This window comes from Orbicella faveolata, unplaced genomic scaffold (genome assembly GCF_042242905.1).
Source record: "Orbicella faveolata isolate gen_17 unplaced genomic scaffold, um_ofav_v1 contig_13, whole genome shotgun sequence".
Taxonomy (NCBI): Eukaryota; Metazoa; Cnidaria; class Anthozoa; order Scleractinia; family Merulinidae; genus Orbicella; species Orbicella faveolata.
In genome coordinates, this window is record NW_028301540.1 from 32,811,991 (window position 1) to 32,833,014 (window position 21,024).

Below are 21,024 nucleotides of genomic sequence, written 5' to 3' on the forward strand. Positions count from 1 at the left end.
GATTCATAAATTTGGCGCGATTTGCAGAGAATCCTTCGCGGCAGAACTGACCTGAAGACTCTTGAAAGTAGATTGGGAGGTGAAGAGTTTGACAATTTTCCTAGAATTTTCCTAGAATCTTATGAAGCAATCGCAGTATTAAGGTAAGAAGACGATTCACATTGAAGTCCGTGCGTGTTGTGGCTGTGCACGATCTAAATATTAGACTCGGTTTGCAGTTGAGATTCTCGACGCACGCAGCGTGCTGATCACTGTAAATTTCTGTGTAATATTGCATACATAAACAGAAGACTTATGCCTGTTCCTTCATTATTTTCGCAGAATTTGATGAACTGATCGTTTGAAGACCATTCAGGGAAATAAAAAAAGATGGTAACAATACCAGAATGCGAGGGACTAGTCGAACCTCTTCTTCGCGTTCTCGAAGACAACATGGCGGCTGGTGATGATCAAGTCGACGCGTATCTCAGAATGACCGAGTAAGTGGCAAGGAAAACTGCGTTAAACATATTTAGAGGGTTCAAAAGTGAAATCAGTAAGGTGGAATATAATTTCAACCGTTAGTTTTCTTTTCAAGAGCAGATTTTCTTTAGGTCCATGATCAGACCTATGAAGTCGAGATGATTATAATTGGCGTAGCACCTGCATGGAAAGTGTGCTATGATTCGAATACTGTCTAGATAATTATAATAATTGTTCTTCTACATAATTTCATGCCCCATTTTTTAGCTTGGTACGTTTAATATTTTCACCAAGCAATCGAGCAAAGCCCAGCTTTCAAGCTCAGTATAATGTGATTTCTTGACAGAGCATTGGGTGTTAGGTCTTAGGTCTTCATTTTAGAATCACCCCAATGCAATTAAGAGTGAGGAGAGGCCTAATTATACACTTCTTTATTTTTTTCAGCCGATTAAGAGAGGAAGAGGATGTATTTGTAAATGAACTCCTAAATTTTCTTACAAGGGTTGTCGTAGTCCTAAAGGTGAGTTAATCCTGTAATTTCCAAAAGTGAAAACTGTACTCTCCTGTACAAATTACAGCAGTAAATAAATTCAGCAACCTGCCAGAGGGGATAGAGAATTTATGATTGTGTATGAATTTAGTGTCCCAGATTAGTGCATGTACACTGAAAGACTTACATTATCAAGAATCAAGTTTGACCCATTAATTGATATTGTTGTGACATAGCTCCCAAATTAATAAGTTTATTCTCAAAACAGACATGGTATGGAATGAGCATAATATTTTGTAAGATAAAGTTGTACAGATTTACAGGTTAGAGGTTATGAGTGAGGTTTTGAGCAGGGCTCGAAAAAAAGTGCTGTCCATTCATCGGGGACAAGTAGATTTTCTTGCTGGATGAGTTACATTTCATTCTCATTTGCCTAATGGGCATGGGCCCAGGCAAGTTGTCCAACAACTAAAAAGAAATGATAAGCTAAGACTTGCCCAGGACAAGTAATATTTGAGAACTACTTGTCAGAAGGGCAAGTGGAAGCTGGAATTCAAGACTTTTTTGAGCTCTGGACTGGAGGATGGACATCAGAAACCCCAGTACATGATGAGTCATGAATGCCCCTCAGTCTCGAGTTTTCAAGTTAGGGTCTCGCTGTCATGGAGAATCATGGATTTTTCTTCCAATTGTCATGCTCTTGACTGGATGGCTGGCAGTTTTTTGCAAATGTCCACTGTCCATTCATTTATACACCAAAGTTTATTTGGCACTGAAGGGGGATGGATATTCTGAGCTTAGAGGGAGAAGGTTCAGGGGGGTGTAGGGGGCTAGAATAATTATTATTATGGGTTGACAGTCATTGCTAAGTAGTAAATGTTGCAACATCATTTAGATGTGTAATATTCCTTTTTCTACAGAGAGATATTCAGTCTGATAAGTCAGATCTCTGCCAAGCATCTTTACAGACTCTTGGGCATTGTCTGTATCAAGAGCAGATAGCTAGGTTGGTATACGGGAGCAATTAGTATGTATTTAATGACTGGATGGAAATGAATGTAAAAGCTTCAATTTGCAATGTCTCTAGTTTTAATGAACCCTACATGTACATAAGTTGCTGCTATTTTTGTGCCATATTATTAGAAGGCAATTTAGCTCTGTTATCTTAGATCGATTTGTTGCTATTAGTTATCTTATGGAACTGTGATTTCTCACATAGTATTGTCAAATTAATGTTAATACCATTTGAATCCTTGTTTTTGGTTGAGATATTTGTCAGTTAATTAAATTGGTAGAAACACTAATTCAATTGCAAATGTCTTTCACAGTTCAATTTGTCTCTCAGATGGTCAGGACCTCCTTCAAGGTAAGATGTTTCTTGTCTTTTACTTGCTTAAGAATTCTTAACTTCAAAATTAAAAGGTGGGCATATTCGCAAATTCTAAAAATTTAATTATTTGGTTTCTAAAATGTTCATGAACGCATTACCAAATAGAAAACTTTGGCTGAAGGAGCTCACTTTAGGGCACTTTTTTGGAAAACTGGAATACTTGCTAGAATTGTAGTTTAACCACCAGTTGTGCTTTGATGAAGTTCAGTATTATGCTGGATGATGCATTGTTCTGATGGTAAGTGGAATAACCTGTGCTCTGCTCTTGGACAAGACTCTTCACCTTCACATTGCTTTTCTACCCCAGGGTATATTATTTAACAAATAAAGAAGCCTCGACTGTGCTCTGTTCTGTTCTAAAGCACGCAGGAAGCGATAGAGCACGAAAGAAGTGTAGGGGAAAACACGAGACGTAGTCAAGTGTTTTGTCGGCGGGAATCTAGCAAAACTTGTTATTTTAGTATAGTTTTAACACTACTGTTGCTAACATTGGTCTCTGTGAGCCATATTTACTGCAGACAAATAGCTTGTTTCCATTGCGTTTGTCTGAATCACAGAGGATGTTTAATTTGGGCCAAATTTGTCAAAATTCCGAAGCAAAAATTTGAAAGCCAACTTACCATCATCAACCCGTGCTCTGCTCTCTGATAAAGCACACTCTTTCAGCCAATCAGAGTGCGCGTTATATGGAAACTTTATTATAATCAAATATAATTTTGTAATTCAGATTTGAACAAATGATTTTAATTAGGTTACTAGGTAGGTGTCCACGATTAGTAGAGGGGACTTCTCCCCTTGGCTACTGCCTTTTGACAATAATAAAGTTATTATTATTATTATTATTATTATTATTATTATTATTATTATTATTATTATTATGGATACTGAAAAGTTATTAAATAGTGAACTGACAAAACATGCCAAGGAGTAATGCAATGAACTACATATACCATGCCATCCAGGAACTTTCATGTTACGGAGAAACCAGTGTCATGTTCTGGTAATGATGAGTCACCAGTAGTCCCAGTGATGGATACCTCATTAATTTAACCTCGATCATGGCTAAATTCCTTGTCAAATATTTTATCCCCTGTAGGTCTTCTGACAAGAATTCAAGAGTCTGAAGATAAAGGAGTTTGTACTCGGGCATTATGGTGTCTTGCTAAGCAGAATTTAGACAGGGCAATAATAAACACCAAGGTATGGTAATATAGTAATGTTAATGTTTCATTTGTGAATTGCAGGGTGGGTGTTCTTGTATTAAGCCAAACTTAGCTTGTGGATAAGCTTTATTGAAAATTATATTCAAATTTTGAAAAAAATTAAAAAAAGTTACAATGAAGCTTGTAGTCCCATTTGTAAACAAGCATAACTGGTGAAGTTTCAAAACACTGAATGTTGCAGTTGTCATAGGAGGGAATAGACCTTTCCTGCATTCCAACAAACAATGGAGCCCAGTCTAGGTCAGGGTGGAGAAAATACTTGACGTCTATGAAAATACCCAGCCTGACCTCATTCTGGTGCTGTTTCTTGAATGCACCAAAGTGAAATATTTGAATATGTTTAACCAATTGATAATAGTTAGTCATCTCAAATTGCCAGGTGACTTCTCTGTTACAAGTTTTTATTTTATCCTCAGCTGGAATCCATTCTTATCACATTGGAATCAGTTCTCACCAAGGATCTACAGTCGGTAACTGTTGACCATGAGGCTCTCAGTGTGATTGAAAGGTAGCAATTCTGCACTGTATATCATAGTTCTATTTCATTTTGTTGTGTAATGGTCGTTGTACACATGGAAGGTGCACAGGCCTAATGGTTAGGGTTGAGGGTTTCTAGGATGCTTATTTTTCTTATTATTTATTTAGGTTACTACAGCAACTTCCCAAATCTGAAATGATCAAGAGAGTTGAATGCTGGGCAAAGTTGGTGTTTCCTCTGCTTGTTAGCTCAGCCATCAAGGTACAATGTAAATGTAGTTATAAGATTTTTTAAAGAGAAAAAACAAATGTCAGGGAATCTTTGTACACATTGAGTACACATTGAGTATTCCATCCAATCCAAGAAAATCAGCTGCAACCAAGTTGGGATTACCTTGGTGGTATGGGGCAGGGAGGAAGTTCTGTTGGGTGGAGGGGAAGAGGGACTTGAGAGGTATGTTGGTTGAAATTCATGTAGCTGAAGTGAAATTTATTACTCTGTGTAATTTAGTAATTACATCAACAATTTGTCATAACAGGACCTATTAAACAGTTCATTCTTGCAGTAAATAGACATATACTGTAGATTGTGGGTCGTCAGAAAGTTGTTTACTATGCATTTTTAAGGATTCACTTTTCATTTTGTAGGTGCGAGAGAGGGCCTTAGCTGTAATGTCTGCTGGACTGGAACACATGATGTCTTCTCAAGAAAAAGTTGTAAAACTTCTTGTTCCACTTCTGAAAGGAGTAAGTTGGACAGTTAAAATCTCCTAACTGATCCCTTATATTCTCTTTATTGATAGCTCTGAAAATCTGGTGTTGCATCAAAACAGCATTCCCAATATTCTTGAGTTTTCTTATTTGAAAAGTATTCTAATCAGGAGGTTCTCATGACTTAATGAATATATTAATCTTTCAGTGCTTGTTGAAGGAGTTTCCAAAATTGTTTTCTGAAAAGAAGGAGTTGTTTGTGCTCAAATGCTGGTGTTGCATTGTTCCTGTTTTAGGAGAGGTAAATGATATTTGGTTTTTGATGTGCTGACGCCAAGGTCGTATTACGATGTAATTTCCTTGTCCTCTGCTGTAGTCCACTCCAGTTTACTTGTCCAACTTTGTTTTGTTTGTCATCCCTACATTATGCACACTACCGTTCCCTAGGAACAGCAGTGTGCACGTGCATTGCAGTGTGCGGTGTAGTGTGCATTTAATAAATAAAATTAAGATAAATATATCAGTAACAGGCTTGGTATTTGACATCAGTTTCTCTTTTGCAGACTCTACACCGAGGAGGAAGTTTGATTAATGACTTATTAAAGCTTGTAGAGCAGGTACCCTCCAACATTGCACTTTGGTTATTATAAAAAGGCACGAGGCTCTATCTGAGAAACTTTGTTGACAAACAGTTAAGATACCATGAAATTATTCCTATTTAATAGGCTTGAGTGCTTGCTTTTTGTATAGACGGCTGAAATGTTTTATTGACTTGGTTCAAGTTAAGGGCTTTGACAGCAGGATTTTGTGTACATGTACATGTATCTGGGGTGGATCTAGGAGGATTTGATCAAACCCCCTCAATTAAATATAATTAGACATTAGAACATGGTGACTTGACCTCAGAATGTTGGAAATCCCAGTTCCGAGGACCTCAATTTTAAAAATTTTCCAGGGGAGGATGCCCTCAGACCCTCCCACAGGGGACAGCCTTCAGCATTCCATGTTTTGAACCCCCGTCTCTAAAATCCTGTATCCACCCTAGATGTATGGAACTTGTCTTATCGAGCTTCCAGATCAAACGGCACTACTTAGAGTGCTGATTTGAATGTCTGACTCAAAATCAAAATCAGTTTTGATCTCTTAATTTACATTGTTTTATTGTGTTTAGGGATTCTGCAACCCTTCACCAGAGGTCCAAGTGATGTCCTTTTCTGCATGGAATATCTTGATTGACAACTTTGCCCTCTCACCAGGTACATGTCTATGTAAAGACAGCTTCAGTTTCTGCCATGATTTTCCCGGGTGTCCAGGCCAGTGGCTAGTCTCACTGCACTTACAGTATGATATGTGCCTATGCCTAGGTTCCATTAAAGAGCCTAGTAGCTTAAGGGTCATCACTGAGCTCTGGTTTCCATAGCTACAATAATACAATGAATCCAATGTGACCACTCTCATAATATAATTATTATTTTAGATGTCCTTTGCAGTCCGAGGAGGGTCAAACTCATTATGACTCCATTAAGGGTATGTTACATAATTTCTATTTTCACATTTATTTGCAGACTCTAGGTATCCTGAGAGTTGAAGCACAAAATTGAATTCAATATTATGACATTTGTGTGTCATTTCAGAACCTTGCAGTCAAAGAGAGGAATGAGTCAGTTGAAGCAGCAAGACTTTCTGCTTGGTGGCATTTTGTCTGTTTGTTAGGCTCCAGAGTTCAAGAGCTATTTGATCAGGTATTATTTGTCACTACATGTAGTAACTGTCAGTTGCGGCAATTTTTTTTTCAATTGTGGCAATTGATACCACTACCGTCATCATAATAGTATTGTCAGTGTAGTCACTATTATCATCATCATTATCATGGATGTCAAAAACCCTATTATTGTATATTTTCCAAGGCTGCTGCCTAACGGGCGCCCAGTCGCCTGAGGCGCCTAACTTACGAGTGCGGGCGACTAAAGTTTTGTTCAAGGAGCCCGAGTGGGCGCCTAAACATGGAGTTTTTGTTTCCCATGTAATATGTCCGATGACTTAAATCTTCTCATGAAATTGGTCAAAAAATCGTTCACACAATAAATTAAACGGAAAACAACAGTTACTCTGGTCCTGTTTTGCTTTTATCACGAGAAATCTGGGCAAAAGCACGGCAACAAAGTCTCTGTCCGCTCACGAAACAGCCGAAAACAGCCATGTTTGAAAGTCGCCCTATACTGCATTGCAAGCTCAGTATTGAATAACTGTACATCATGTATGCCAATGGATTGTGTCTCTGTTGATGCCTTACTGATTCCAAGTTGCAAATTAACTACTTTGATAGCAAATATTTTTGGAATTGGAGTGATGATCCTGCTGACATTATATTTACAGTTGAAAAAAGATAAATGTGTCTAAATATTTGTCTGATACTTCAGAAAACTTCACTTAGATGTACTGAATGAATTTCTTTAGGTTCTGAAAGGATAATTCAAGTAACTAGCCACCAAAAAGAACACATCATTGCAATTCTCTTTGCATACTAGGGTTCTATATTTTAAATTATCAAATCAATTGTCGCGACTCCACCCAATATACAAGAATTTATTTTCTCCAAAGAAGTGGCCAATATTGCTGTAATGCTGCCTCAAAATCACCTTTAGTTTATACTAATGTCCCAAGCCCGGGGAAGGAACGCACATTTCAGTGAGGCCAAATTCAACCCCCCCCCCCCCCAAAAGCCTCTTTCATTTTTGTTTGTTTTCATTTGTGGCTTGCATTTCATGATTTGTACAATGTATTTCGTCTTTTTAAAATAGAATTGTAAAACTCAAAAACAAAAGCAGCAATATAAACGTTTATAAAAAAAGCTGTAGCACCTGCATGGATACACCAATAATTGAGTTTGACCAGAAATAGTATTCTTTCTCAGTCATGACCTGATCACTTTGCTAAATGCTTTATTTATAAAATTTGATTGATATTAGACCATATTAGTGTCTCATGGAAAATCTCTGCCCCAGGACCCCTCCCGAAAATTTACACAATTAACCCCCCCGCCATCTTCCTCAACCTCCTCAACCCCCCCCCCCCCCGGATTGACCACAGAGAATTTTACTTGGGCTCCTAAAAAAGTGGCTTGGGCTCCTAACTTTTGGTGGAAGAAGCCCAAAGGGCTCCTTAAAAATTTCCTTAGGCAACAGCCTTGTTTTCCATATCCACTGGTGAAGATACATGTATTGATGACAACATTTCCTGTCTTTTCGTAGTTGTTAGTGCAAACAGTCAGTTTGGTCAGTTTGTCTATGTATAAAACAAGTGGCTTGAAAACACGAACATGATTTTCTTATGTAAAAAAAAAAAAAAATTGACCACTTGAAAATAAAATTCATATCTTCATGCCACTGTGTAATATCCTGTAGTTATCTTTGTTGTGGTCATCATTTTGATAATTTATAACTGCCATCATCACCATTATCATTAATTAGTATTGCACTTGAGGAATTAACCTTGAGGCAAACGACACTGAAGTTGGATTTCATCCTGCAATAATATTGTTGTATCCACATAATTTCTTTTTTCCACTATTTTGTAAATTCCAGGTTTGTACCCCACTGCTTCAGTTTATATTTGGAACAGCCATTGATCAAGTTAGCGTACTGAAGACCAAAGAAGGACTTGGTGATCTCAAATGTCCTCCAACACCAACGAACAGCAAACTCTTGGCAGACATGATGGCAGAAACACCCAAATCAACCATCCGTAGATCTCTCAAGGAAATGGGTACCCCTAGAACTCCTACTGTGTTAAATGCAAGCTTTGCCAAAACAGCTAAACAGAAACTCCTTGCGCAAGGATGTGAAATATTGCTAGAATTGCTTATGACAGATGACCAGGAGATCAATGGAAACTCGAGTTTAATAGTCACACTAGGTAGGAGATTTCTCTGTTACTGTTGGACATTCGTGGAAAAATTTGACTGGTTTTTTTTTAATTTCTCCTTCCGCTAAAACTGATCGACTTATAACTTATAACTCATATCCTAGCTGAAAGACTGCAGACAGTGATTTTCAAGAGACCAGAAGATTTTAAGAGATATGCTTGCTTATTGACAAATGCTACAAGAGAAGGATTCAGAGCTCTGAGTACTGACCTTGCAGGTAAGAAACAGGATAACAGTTACCTGTACATGCAAGTCACAGCATAGCCAACACAATAAGAGTGTGATGCCACGACATCCCTAACAGGTATATGGTCGAGTATGTGAGTCACAGTCTACCCACACCTTAAGGGTGTGATGCCACAGGTTTACCAATAGGAAGGTCATTCTCCTTTGTTTTATGCATGCACACTTCTATATCTTACTTGCATTTCATTCTTTTCAACTGCAGAAGCTTTGGGAGTGAAAGTGTGGACCCTGCTTACTAAGAGAATACATGAACTACTAGAAAAAGGTGATAAAAGTTAAATGCAGTTGTTTAATCCTTTCGTGAGGCATTATCATAGAAATGCTTTTCTTTCCAAACTGACGACAATGAACTTTCAATTTTCTATGAAAGGCTCCTCGTCAGACTATGGAGAAACCTTACTGCCCTTGCTTGCCGTCATGCAGGACTTTGTGGACAATAGTCTATTGGCACCAAGTCTAGTACTTGTAAGTTTTCAGTTAATTTTTAGCAATAAACAATAAGTAATAATACCATCTTGTATGGGAGATGCTTATATGGTTAGTACACTGGTCAGACGTTTTTACTTGTTCTAGTTATAACCCAAGTTCTACTAAACAACCAGTGTTTATGATAAACATGCAACAAGCTATTAATTTAGATGGAAAGTGCTACAAGATTGATTGTATTCCCACAGAAAATGCTACAAGAGCTGTGCAGTCTGCCTCCTGAAGTATTAAGCCATCACATGGCATCACTGCATTCTAAAGACAATCCACAAGGGTCGCCAGCTCTTCTTCTTCTTCAGCTGTTGTTGACACCACACTTGCTGTCAAATATCTGGCAAAATGAAAGGTTTGAAGAATTAATACGTCACAATAAATTCATAAGCTTTCCCGTATTCAGTTAGATAATAATGGAATATCTATAGTTTTCAATCATCTAGCTTTTTTGTTCCCCAAATTACCTTCAGATGCTTGTAATAATTATTTTTCTTATGCGACATGAAACAAAGGGGTCTTGACAATTGCTTAATACATGTATGTAACACACAATTTTTCCCAGAATTGGGTCCAGATTGGGGCTCAAACAAAGATTCAGAATGGTGTCCAGAATGGAACTTAGATTGGAGTCCTGATTGGGTTCTAGATAAGAGAGTACCCAGAATGAAGGCTGCTTTTTGCACCTGGATTAAACAGAGTAGTGGCTTCATCTTATTTTTCAGCAGCCTCACTTTGCAGTTAACTTATCATGACTATTGCTTCATCTACAGGTTTCATGTGGCATTTGAACATCTCACTGCTTGTGGAATGTCAACAGCCTCTGGACAGTTGTTCTTCTTGCAGACTGTTTTAAATCTCCTTGCGAAAGCATCAAGGTACAGTGCAAGCAAAATTCAGGACACATGTGCTTACATTAAGGGTTCCAAAATTACTTGCCATGTAGTATGATTGTTAATATTTTATAGTAATAGCTCAAAGGATTTTTTTGTGTTGCTTTTCAGTGTTGTCTTGAGCAAAGATGCTTTGTGGAGATTGTGGTGTTGTATTGTGGATCACCTCAATGAGCACATCCAAAAGGTATCATCACTCTTATCTTGTACATTGAATGTCATTTGTCTGTGGCATGATATCTACAGTATTTAATGACTATGTTACATGCTCTACTGGTGTACGAACTACTGAACTAAATGGAAGATATGTCATCAAAAAAATCTGTGTGTGTGTGAACTGCAACCTAGTGGAGGGGTGGGGGTAGGTGAAAGATTTTGTTACCAGTGCTTGTCAGAAACTGTTTGGGGGTCTCCAACTTGGATCACATGACCTTCTGTAGGCTTCCATGTAAATTCAATCTAATTTACCTGCCACGTACAGTAATTGCCATTTTTGTCATTGATCAATATACCTTGATAATTTTAGTCATCAATATGACTGTTTTGTTCATGTTGGTCATCATTGCTTATTTCAGACCAATGATGTCAACCAAGGAGATGCTCTAGAACATGACTTCAGTACTCTATACTCAGCTCTAACATTTCCTGTTAAACATCTTCTGGATGCAAAGTTACCTCAGGTATTCTTAAACTACGCTGGTACACATGTCCTGACCTTACTTCGTTTAGTTCTAACCCTCTCAATAGAGAGATCTCTCCCAATAGAGAGATCTCTCCCAATAGTGTAGCATTGCGTGACAGGAAGAGCATATTTTTGTTTAATATTTTTTGTCTCCTACAGGAACTAGGCAAAGAGGTGAACAAGACTCTTGTGGAGTTGTACCGATCGTTCTCCCGAGCGGCTGCTCTTGTGCCCACAGCAGAAGCTAACATTTGCTGCGAGGAGCTGTGTACCAGAATTCTTTCTGTAGGCAGTGACTGGAAAAATAAGGTGAGCACAAATGTGGCAGACATGAGTATTTAATAAATTATAATAATTTTGTCCTTACTTCAATCCAATAAAAATAAGAAGAAACAATGGACATAAGCTAATAAAAGTCAACTGAGTACATAACTGTATTTCTTGCTTTTTAAAGAGAGAACAAATTCCTCTTTTTTCCCTAGGATCTCATCTTTGTTGACACCCTAGTGAATCTTATAGTAGTGGCTATTGAATGCCTTGACTTCTCAATCCCTGGTTTATTTGCTATGGCAACCACAGTGGCAGGAAAATCACCCAACACCACCCCTACTAAGTGGAATAAACGACTTCAAAAGCCCATGGGAAATTTCACCAGTGTGGTAAACTTGGCAGCTAAGTTGCTCTCAGCATGCGAGAGAACAAGCGACAGTAAGGTAACCGTGTTGACATGTCACATAACCTCATGTTCCTTTTTTAAACTGCTTCCTCCAGTGCTCTACTCCTATAAAGAAGTGCCGTGGGAACACAGTGCAAAAATTTATTGGAGGTTTCTGAAAACTCAACGTTTTAATCTTGACCTTTACCTCAAAATTCCACAGCGTCATACAATTTTTCTTAGCCTTAATATGCATTTCTATGCATCACATCTCAATCTACATTTGCTTCGAAATTCTCTGAACTTTCTTACGAAACTTTCTTCGTGAACTTCGCGAACTAACTTACATGCACACACTAATTCTCAAAAGAGTAAAGTTGAACGTACTTATTCAAAACAAAATGTCACGAGCACGCGAAACTTATCACATCAGTCAGATTCTATTGATATTCTATTCGATGGATGTTCATTTGGCTTGTCAATTATTCGAATTCACATGTTAGCAGGCATTCTTAAAATATTTTCGGTCGACACGCATGCAAAAGACACAACAGTTTCCTTGCCTTATCTAAAATGTTTGTTATTGTATATATGTTTGTTTTTATTGTGGTAAATAAATGATGTTGATGCTGATGATGATGAAGTGCCAGTTTTCATAGCAGTAACACTAAACACTGTCAATATTATGCCAGTTACATATTTTGTTATTATAACAGGAGTCGATGCAGACGCTCGGTATCCTGACAGCTGTTCTTACAAACCTGATTGACAAGCTTTCATACCTGTTTGTTCATGTTAATGGGGCCATAACAATAACTGCTGTTCTCAAGGCGCTTGCCCCAGCTCTTGTACGTTTCATAGAGAATGCGCACACGAGGTACTGTAACTACAAGTTTGTCATACAATATTTGAGTAAACTGTCAACTGACTGATTGATTTAATTAGTGATAATTAATTTAGTACACATGTTACTTCACCGTGATTGGCTGAGAGTAGGAAAATATATCTAAAGGTTTAAAATTTGCACTACGGTGCAAATTAAAACAGACATGTTCATTATAATAATTTTCTTTGGGAAATATTAAATGTACATCACATGAAAGCGCAAGCAATTTAAGGATTTATAGTACTTGTGATAATCATAATTTTTTGAAAATTCTTTCAAAATTCACTTGCCTAATCTGTAATTGCACTTGCATTTTGTTTTCAATTTTTTTTCTTTAAACAGTATAAAGATCACTAAAACCACTTTGGACAAGAGGCTTTTTACAACAAGGCTTATTCAAAAGGTAAATCACAATCAAAGATGATTCTGAGTGCCAATATTTTCATTCATATACTGAGTGTGGTCTCATGTTTTGAATTTCAGCTTGAGAAGCTGTGGGCAGACATTCTCACTTGTATTCAAAGTCGTCACTGTGGACCTTACAACTCTGATCTGTTGACCATCATGTCTCCACTTTTGGTAAGGTGTAACACATTGCATTCTGGCCTCAGCCACTTTTTACAAACCTCTTAACACCCCCACCCCTCTCCTTCGATATCCACATTATTTTTATTGTTGAATTCTACAACTGAGTCCTTAACTTGACAAATTATTTCCTTTTTACAGGAGGTGACGTTAGGTCATCCAAAAAGAAATATAAAGAACCATGCTGTCATGTTCTGGAATGCCACGTTTGCTCACTCGCAAACCTTGAAGTACCCAGAAAATCTGAGGTACGTTTTAATTTATTTTCTTCTGCAATTGGCTTTTCTGGATGTACTTTTCAAGTTATAACCGGTTCACTATTTCCTTTTGCAGACCAGTTCTTCAGATTGCTAAAGACAAAGTGCCACTTACTCTGCCAGGCTGGGAAAACGTAAGGGTGTGATTGTTCACGCAGTTTTTTTCAAAGCAATCTTGTCCTTGTTGTTACTTGGTTAACTGGTACCTCATGCCTAATGTTTCCTTCAGCGAACACGTTTGTCTCAAACTTCAGCTTAACAAATCCAGGTCAGAAGTTTCAGGGTGTGTTCTTTCACTCTTGATCACTGTTTAATTATTATTTTTTTCAGATCTCAGTTAAAGAAACACAGCTGGACCTTGAGGCAAGTTACTTCATATAAGATATTTCTGATCTTTAAGAGAGTTCAGTATGTCTGTTCAATACGTGAATCATTGCCTAGCATTAGCACTATGAACCTCTTGAAACAAACAATGCGTTCATAATTGATCAGTTTTTCATCAATTTTTGTTAATCTCCTAATGTAAAAAGTTTTGCTGCAAAATTATTTTAAATATACCAACAATTTTTTTTAGAAAAATCAATTTTTCGTTTTTTCTCAGTCTGAGGAACTCACTCAGCATGATAACCTCGTTAAACCGCTGCCATACGGTATCCTGGGCTCTCCTCAGAGGCGCAAGCAAATGGCTATTTCAGGGGGTTCCCCTCAGTTGAAAGGAAGTTTCTTACACAAAGCAGTGAGTGCCGAGAAAGCCGTGGAAAACGCGTCACCAAAAATGGTAAGAACTGCTGCGCATGTCACAGTTTGGCAGGCTTATGCAGGGGTGCCACAGGCCAGGAAATGGTCAGAGAAAAAAAAATTCTTCAAGGTCAGGGAAAAATCAGGTAATGTTATTTTGAGTGAGGGAAAATTGACATTTTGAAGAAAAGTCTGGAAAAATTGAAATAGTTTAAAACGGCTGATTTAATACCATTAAAGGCTGGGGTCATTGTGATCTCAACGATATTTTCCCTTAATGAAGAAGGAAAATTTGTTGAAAATTATCACTCTTAATGAACGAGGGGAAGAAGAAGCCGCTTCTAGACCTGACATTTTGCATTTCGTTGGTCAGGGAAATTTTATTTTTATCACGGAAAAGTCAGGGAATTTTGAAAGGGATGTCTGTGGCAACCATGTAATGGCACCTCTTTTTTTTTTCAGATTACACGATCACCAAAACTTGGACGTCCTAGAAATTCCCCAGCTAATATGCACGTCAGGAGAAAATTACCACTGTCCAAGTTTGACGATGACGACGACCAGGTTAGTGCATTGTTTCGTAGGGTTAGGACGGGCGGAACTGATGCCTGGTGGTATGAAACAAGTTGTTAAAAAATGTCATTGAATTATTCTTTCAGCAAGAACTAGTTTGCTTAAGTGTATTTTTTTTATATTAATTTTCTTGTTTGCAGGAATACGTTATGATCGCACCGTCACCGAAAAAGAAGAGAGTGTTGACGGAACATCAGAAAGAGATCATGCGCAGTAGAAGGTCAGTAAATCAACCTGTACTGCCTTTTCTTGTTTTTCCTGTTTGTTATTTTGGCCTGAAAGGAAAGGACTTTATAAACAATGTCGCTCATTAGCATACATAGAAGAGTTTAGAAAGCTAAAACCCAAAAAAAAAGTTTGAAAATCACCGAATGTTTTCGACTGTTGAGTCATCAAGGAGAATATAAAGAAGATGAATCAGTAGTCGAAAACGATTGGCGTTTTTTCAAACTTGTTTTAGGTTCAGTCTGTTAAATTGTCAGATAAAAATAGAGAAAGTTGACTAGGATTTTGAACTGTGAAGGAACGTGAACTTATAAATTAACCCTAATTTACATGTTTCTGTTTACCGTGTGATAACTGATTCTCGTGTCTTGTTTCCTATTGCAGTGTTGTTCCTGCATTGTATAACGCGCTCGACCAATCACAAGACTGCACTCAGTTTTCTCAGTTCACTCTGACGTCACAAGGAGAAGTCACGTGAGTTTTCACGGTTTTTTTTATGTGTAAACTACTGTCATCTGTCCTTGCTAGTTAACCACGATTTTTTTCCTTTTCACAGCCCGGACACGACACCAACCAGTACCCCTGGTGAGTTCTTTGTCAAGTCACTTCAAAGACAACGTTGATTTTTAAAAGAAGTGTCTTTATTTCATTTCGTAAACACATTCTCACGCGTAGCCTTCTCAGAAAGCGGAAAATCTTGAAAACTAAGCATAAATTATGCAGCTTATTTTATACAATATATCTTAACATTCCTCTTCATAACCGTTGCCGAGTTTAATAAATCGTTATTTCATGTTCGTTAAATGAACGAGAAATTATCTGTTTAGTAACTTGTTTATTTCCTGTTGATATCTGCTCCTTTCAGTGGAACTGGTGTCATTCAAATTAGTTTTATGTTTGCTTTCTCATTGTTATTTTAGAAGAAGAAAAGGATCTCTCCCTGGTACGAAACAACAATGGCGACGAGTTAACGTTGAAGAACAAGAAAGAGCTTGAGGCTGACCCAGTTTCGTCAGGTGTAGAGAAGAGTGAAGTTAAAGATAGCAACGAAACAACAAAGAAGACAGTTAAAGAACTTAAAACTGTAGACAGTGAAAAGGAAGTTGAGGAGGTGATGGAGTACGGTGCTGGCGAAATATCGCATGACGAAAGTGAAGACGATGCTGAAGAAAAAGTAAACGCTGCTACCAATAAAACAGCAGAAACGGTTGAAGATGTAACCACAATTGAGAAAGAAATGCAGTGCGGTGATGACGAATGCGAAGTGACGTCACCTGACGTCATACCTTCGTCACAGACGCCAAGTTTTGAGTCTCCGTTCCAGTCCCTTAGACGAATGATGATTCCGCTCGAGGCCATTTTGCCCAGTTCATTGGAAACAATGAGAAACAAAGGGAATTCAGAAAGAAAGCAACTTGAAAAAACGGAAGGGATTAAAGAAGATGAAGCAGTGCTGGAAACAAAGATGGATGTATTAGAGACAAATGAGGTTGACGAATTGTCATCTGTGAAACCAGAGGAACCACCCGCTACTAAAATGAAGGTGTCCCCAATCGCCAGGCGAACAAGGAGAAGATTGCAACGGAAAACCAACGTCGAAAAGAACCCTTCCCGCGAGGAACCCGAAGACGAACCCGGAGAACAAGAGGTCAGCGGACTTATGCACAAAGATCCTGAAAAGTCAAATGAACCAACCGTCACAATGAAACCCGCTGAACTAACTATCGCGGGCGTAACCAGAGATGCAACGTCGTCTCCAGTCCTCAGCGCCAAGAACAAGTTTCTGCGTCCGTTTGCAGCAGGTGGAAGTCCTTGTCGTGTGACATTACGCGGGAGAAATTCACCAGGCGTTTCACCGACAACTGGAATTTTAAAGAAGTGGCCTGGTAGTAAGCAGGCAATTGATTCGCCCTCTCCTCCTGGAAAGGTATTTTTGCCGTTCTTGATTTAGAAAATCAAAAGTTCATTGCACGATTTGCAAAGAATCAATGCATGAGCTCATTAGCGCTTTTGCCACCCAGAAATTTTACAGTTTTTGAAAGCCTTGAATAATATACCCAAAGATCCAAGAATTTCAACTATCACTAAGTTTCACAAGCTCTTTAAATTCGTACCTAGCATGATTCTTTCTCAGCTGCGCAAAGTGGTGTGTCAACTTAAACCATAACTTAAGCAACGATCGCTCCATGTCGTCATCTCTATGGCAGTTGGTTCATGAACATTGGTTTTCTTTTCAGGTGCGGAGAGTGTCGTTTGCTCTTCCTGAAAAAGATGGCAGTTCTGAAGAGTCACAAGAAAAGTCCTTAGAAACAAATACCACTGCTTTTCAATTGAAGACGTCCAGCTCTTCTCCTTTTACGGCTATTAAGCAGGTATAAAAAATCAAATAATTACACTGCTAGGTCTCCTAACCGAGCTAGTGAAAACCAGTCTTAAGCCACGTTAGTTTTAATTCCGGGAGCTGATGGGCGAAATAAAGTCTTTGTGGTCCGGAGAGTAAGATGTTTGACACTGAAGGAAGTTTGTTTTTCCCTTTACATTTCAGCGGCGACCTGTGCCTGTAAGCAGTGACCTTTGTACTCAAGACCTGACTGACTGTATGTTCCCGGATCTTGTGTCTTGCACTGCACCAGTTGAACAGATACTTCCTTCCATTCTCACCATGTCCTGGTCACGTGGTATGGGTCACTTGGTACGCGCGCAGAATATTCACACCATTGGAAGCTTGTCAGCTCTCAAAGAGGAACAGGTAACTAGGGGCGATGGGATGTTTGGTGACTTTTGTCTAGGGCCAATTCTTCAATTAAAACAGGTTTTCGTTGAAAATATTGTGTTTATTCATTAAAGCAATTGTTTCCAAACGCAATAACAGATAGACGCTGATATCTAGTTTATAAAATTCAACAAAAGATCCTTTCATGAGACGGGCTTTAGTCGTTTTAGTTTCAGTAGGAAGGCTCATTGCGTGCCGCGAATATTTAGTCACGAAATTTCAAATCGCCACAGTATTTTAACCGTTTTGGTAAATATACACCTCATGATACACAAACCTTTCTAGTTGTGAAAATACTAATAATTTGTTTTAAAAAAACTGTTGTTTTTAGGTGAGGAATTTGCCCATTAAATCGCCCAAGGTACCAACTCTGAAGAAGGCCTTAAGAAGATTTCACCAAAGTCAAAGAGGCAGAAATTCAAAACCACTCGCTGCGAAACTAACGGCGGAAGCTTCGCTGAAAGAGGAGAATAAAAATATAGAAGGTACGGTTGGTCATGTGACCTTTCCAATCAAAAGAAGAAAGTTAGCACTGAAATGGGTTGCCGGAAATAAAAAGAACGGGACCATTTTAGAAATCAATTTCGCCGTGTGTTCCAAAACTTGTTACAGAATGACATCATTTCTCGATAATTTCCGTAACGTTTCTGTAACTGACCGTAAAATTTTGGGTACGCTCTTTCTCGTTTTACTTCAATGTCGCCGAACCTTACTCCTTTCTCGACCTGAGTGTAATTTGTCCTCCAAAAAAAGGTTTCAAATTTGAGTGTGAATTGCTGACCCGCTTGCTTTCTTTTATCACAGAGATTGATGCCTCTTCTGAGCGTGCCCAGCTCCCAAGCGAGGCCCACGTGGTGATGGAGCCAATCAGCATGAAGGATTCTGTTGGAGATAACCTGGAAGCGACATCCACGGGTGAAGAGTGCTTAGAGACAGCCGAGGAGTTGAGGGGTGAAGAAACTGGGTCTACTGACGAGTGCGACTCGAATGAACCCGACATTGAAAGCGTCGTTGATGACGAGAAAGTGGGGTGCAACAAGGCCTTAGAGTCAAATGAACCCGAGATTATCACTATCACAGAGGGGGTGAATGTTTCTGGTGACGCCATGTGGGGCAGTAGTGAGGGAGGATCAGCGGACCATGTGAATGAACGCTCGGGCGATGAGGAGTCAGCCAGTCAAAACCGTACTACGCATGACTCCGACGCTATGGAAACATCCGCTGACATCGCCACCCCACAGCGTGAAACTTGCGCCCAGCCGACTAAATTATTCTCATGCGAGAAATCGGTCGAGCAGAGTGCGAGAATTGATGAAACGTCGACTCACGAAGAGGATTTATCAGGAGAGGTCAATGACAAATCCAAGCAAAACGAACTTACTGAATCAACGAAGGCGGCCCAAGTTACTAGTGAAGAATCTGCTACGCTCCCCTCGACTGCAGGCACCGAAAGTAATTTAGCTGTCGAAGAAGAAGGCTGCAGGGAAAAGGAGAAATTCTGTGACTGTTTACGTTCCCTAAAGGATCTTGCGTTACCTGACGTCTTGCGTGATTTGTCCAGTGAGGAGATTTTCGAAGCGCATCACAACCTGACGGAAATTATGTCAGAGGTTGTCCAAGCTTTGAGGGGCCGCTGGCAATCTCCGAGATCCAAGAAATAAAGAGACTAAGCGTTAAAAACTACCATGTCAAATTATTTGTCGGTAGCTCTTAAAAACAGCGGGAGAGTGATTGAGAATTATTTCTACTGGATTTGAATTCTCAAGAGCAGGTCGTTTGAAAGAATACTTCACCATTTTGGATTATGTTGGATTTAAGATATTTTAAAAACAATGTCTGGCAGTGTAAAAATGTTGAAAGACTACGTATTTGTTTAGAAAAAGTTCAAGATTAGTTTTGAAACATGCATATGTACAAAGAAATCTGCCAATGAGTTTTTCATTCCTATCAAATTGTAAAGTCGGGTTTAAGTAAGTTGTAATAAATGTCTTAGTCAAATATTTGTAAGTTGTCTTTCTGCGAAGCTCGGAAAAACTCGTGTACGACAGAAGAGCTTGAGGCGGCGGTATTCGAAGGGACGTTGCTAGACAACATGACGTAATGACGAAAACCTGACGAAGAGGTTTCCGGGTGGTTGGCGATTCTTATAATCCAATCAGAAACAGAGCGAGTACTCGGAAAATTAGAATTTAATGTCGCAGAGCAACGATCTTGCCCGATGCTGCGAGAGAAATCCATTGAAAACGAGTTTTTGAGCCTGCTGATATGGGAGCTGTGAAGAAGATAATGGAGGCTTCGACCGAAATGTAAAGTTTATTTTTATATCTCAATTACTACGCGCGCTGTGATTGGTCAGTTTAGTGGGCCGTTTTCTACTGTATACGGCCAGCTAAATTTTAAAGCTGTTTTTGTTGCCAAAATGTTTCGTGATTTATCGCTAGGTGTTCTTAAAACTCTCTATTCAAATTGTGTATTAAAACGTTCTAAGAACTCCACAACGGTTTCAAATTGACTCGTGGACGTGCGTTAGAAATTTGAAGCTGTTCCGCATGAATAGAAATCACCCTCGAACCCGTCTGACACACTGGAGAGATACAGTAAATATCTTATTAATCTCATCTGCTCGGTCTATACTGTAAGTTACCGATCCGCACTCTTCCCCTTTCGATATTTGGCCCGCTCGCTTCGCGCTTGGGCCATAAATCGAAGGTGGAAAAACTCGGTCCGTAGCTTACACTACGAACCGAGAAGACGAGGTTAGTAAGAGGTGTATAAATGAATTTTTGGAGTGGTGCCAAAACTTGGAATTTTGGGACATGGATGTTGCCCATCAAACGAGCTGAGCTTGCCGAAAACAAGTGAGAGTTGACGTCGTCTGTTGTATGAAACGGGAGACAACTCTCGTATCCTGCTCTTGTTGAATCACGTGAACATTACATCAGCTTTAACTTCGTTGATACCTCACAAGATTCTGAGAGAGCGCCACACTTGAATACAAAACGACAGTGCGAGTTTGAACTGTCGGGAGGTCGAAGCCGGGAACTTGGATTTTCAAAAGCCCACTTCAAGTGTAAAACGGTATCAAGATTGAACATTTAGGTCATTTAGCTCCTTGCGTCTGCACAAGCGCGCCAAGCTTTTACGCCGCTCTCGCGCTCTCAGAAACGCCACTGCTACACAGCCTGAAAAAATAAAGGGGCTGTCAGTAAGATATGTGTAATGTTGAGGATCAGATAGCTTATTTACAAAATGTTGAAAGTGCAAAGACCAGCAATGATACCAAAGCAAATTCTAAGGACTACCAGCTGAGGAGAAATATGACAATTTTCATAAACTCCTCTGATTAAAATTTTGAA

At 39.0% G+C, this 21,024-nt stretch overlaps 1 protein-coding gene across 1 annotated transcript; it reads left to right on the top strand.

Annotated features, from left to right (window-relative positions):
* On the top strand, positions 1–19,666 carry LOC110049998 (telomere-associated protein RIF1-like). The gene is made up of 40 exons (XM_089285579.1): positions 1–143; positions 322–479; positions 907–982; positions 1,873–1,958; positions 2,281–2,318; positions 3,439–3,542; positions 3,982–4,073; positions 4,211–4,304; positions 4,691–4,789; positions 4,962–5,054; positions 5,317–5,370; positions 5,925–6,009; positions 6,231–6,280; positions 6,388–6,495; positions 8,338–8,668; positions 8,782–8,895; positions 9,127–9,189; positions 9,295–9,389; positions 9,599–9,756; positions 10,175–10,279; positions 10,406–10,481; positions 10,870–10,974; positions 11,136–11,285; positions 11,459–11,689; positions 12,348–12,508; positions 12,860–12,920; positions 13,001–13,096; positions 13,244–13,350; positions 13,436–13,493; positions 13,690–13,722; positions 13,961–14,137; positions 14,560–14,661; positions 14,811–14,890; positions 15,280–15,369; positions 15,452–15,480; positions 15,816–16,822; positions 17,133–17,267; positions 17,441–17,644; positions 18,000–18,153; positions 18,473–19,666. The coding sequence occupies exons 2-40, from the start codon at positions 370–372 to the stop codon at positions 19,327–19,329; spliced, it is 5,868 nt and encodes a 1,955-aa protein (XP_089141705.1). The 5' UTR covers positions 1–143; positions 322–369; the 3' UTR covers positions 19,330–19,666.
* Positions 19,667–21,024: the final 1,358 nt, after the last annotated feature.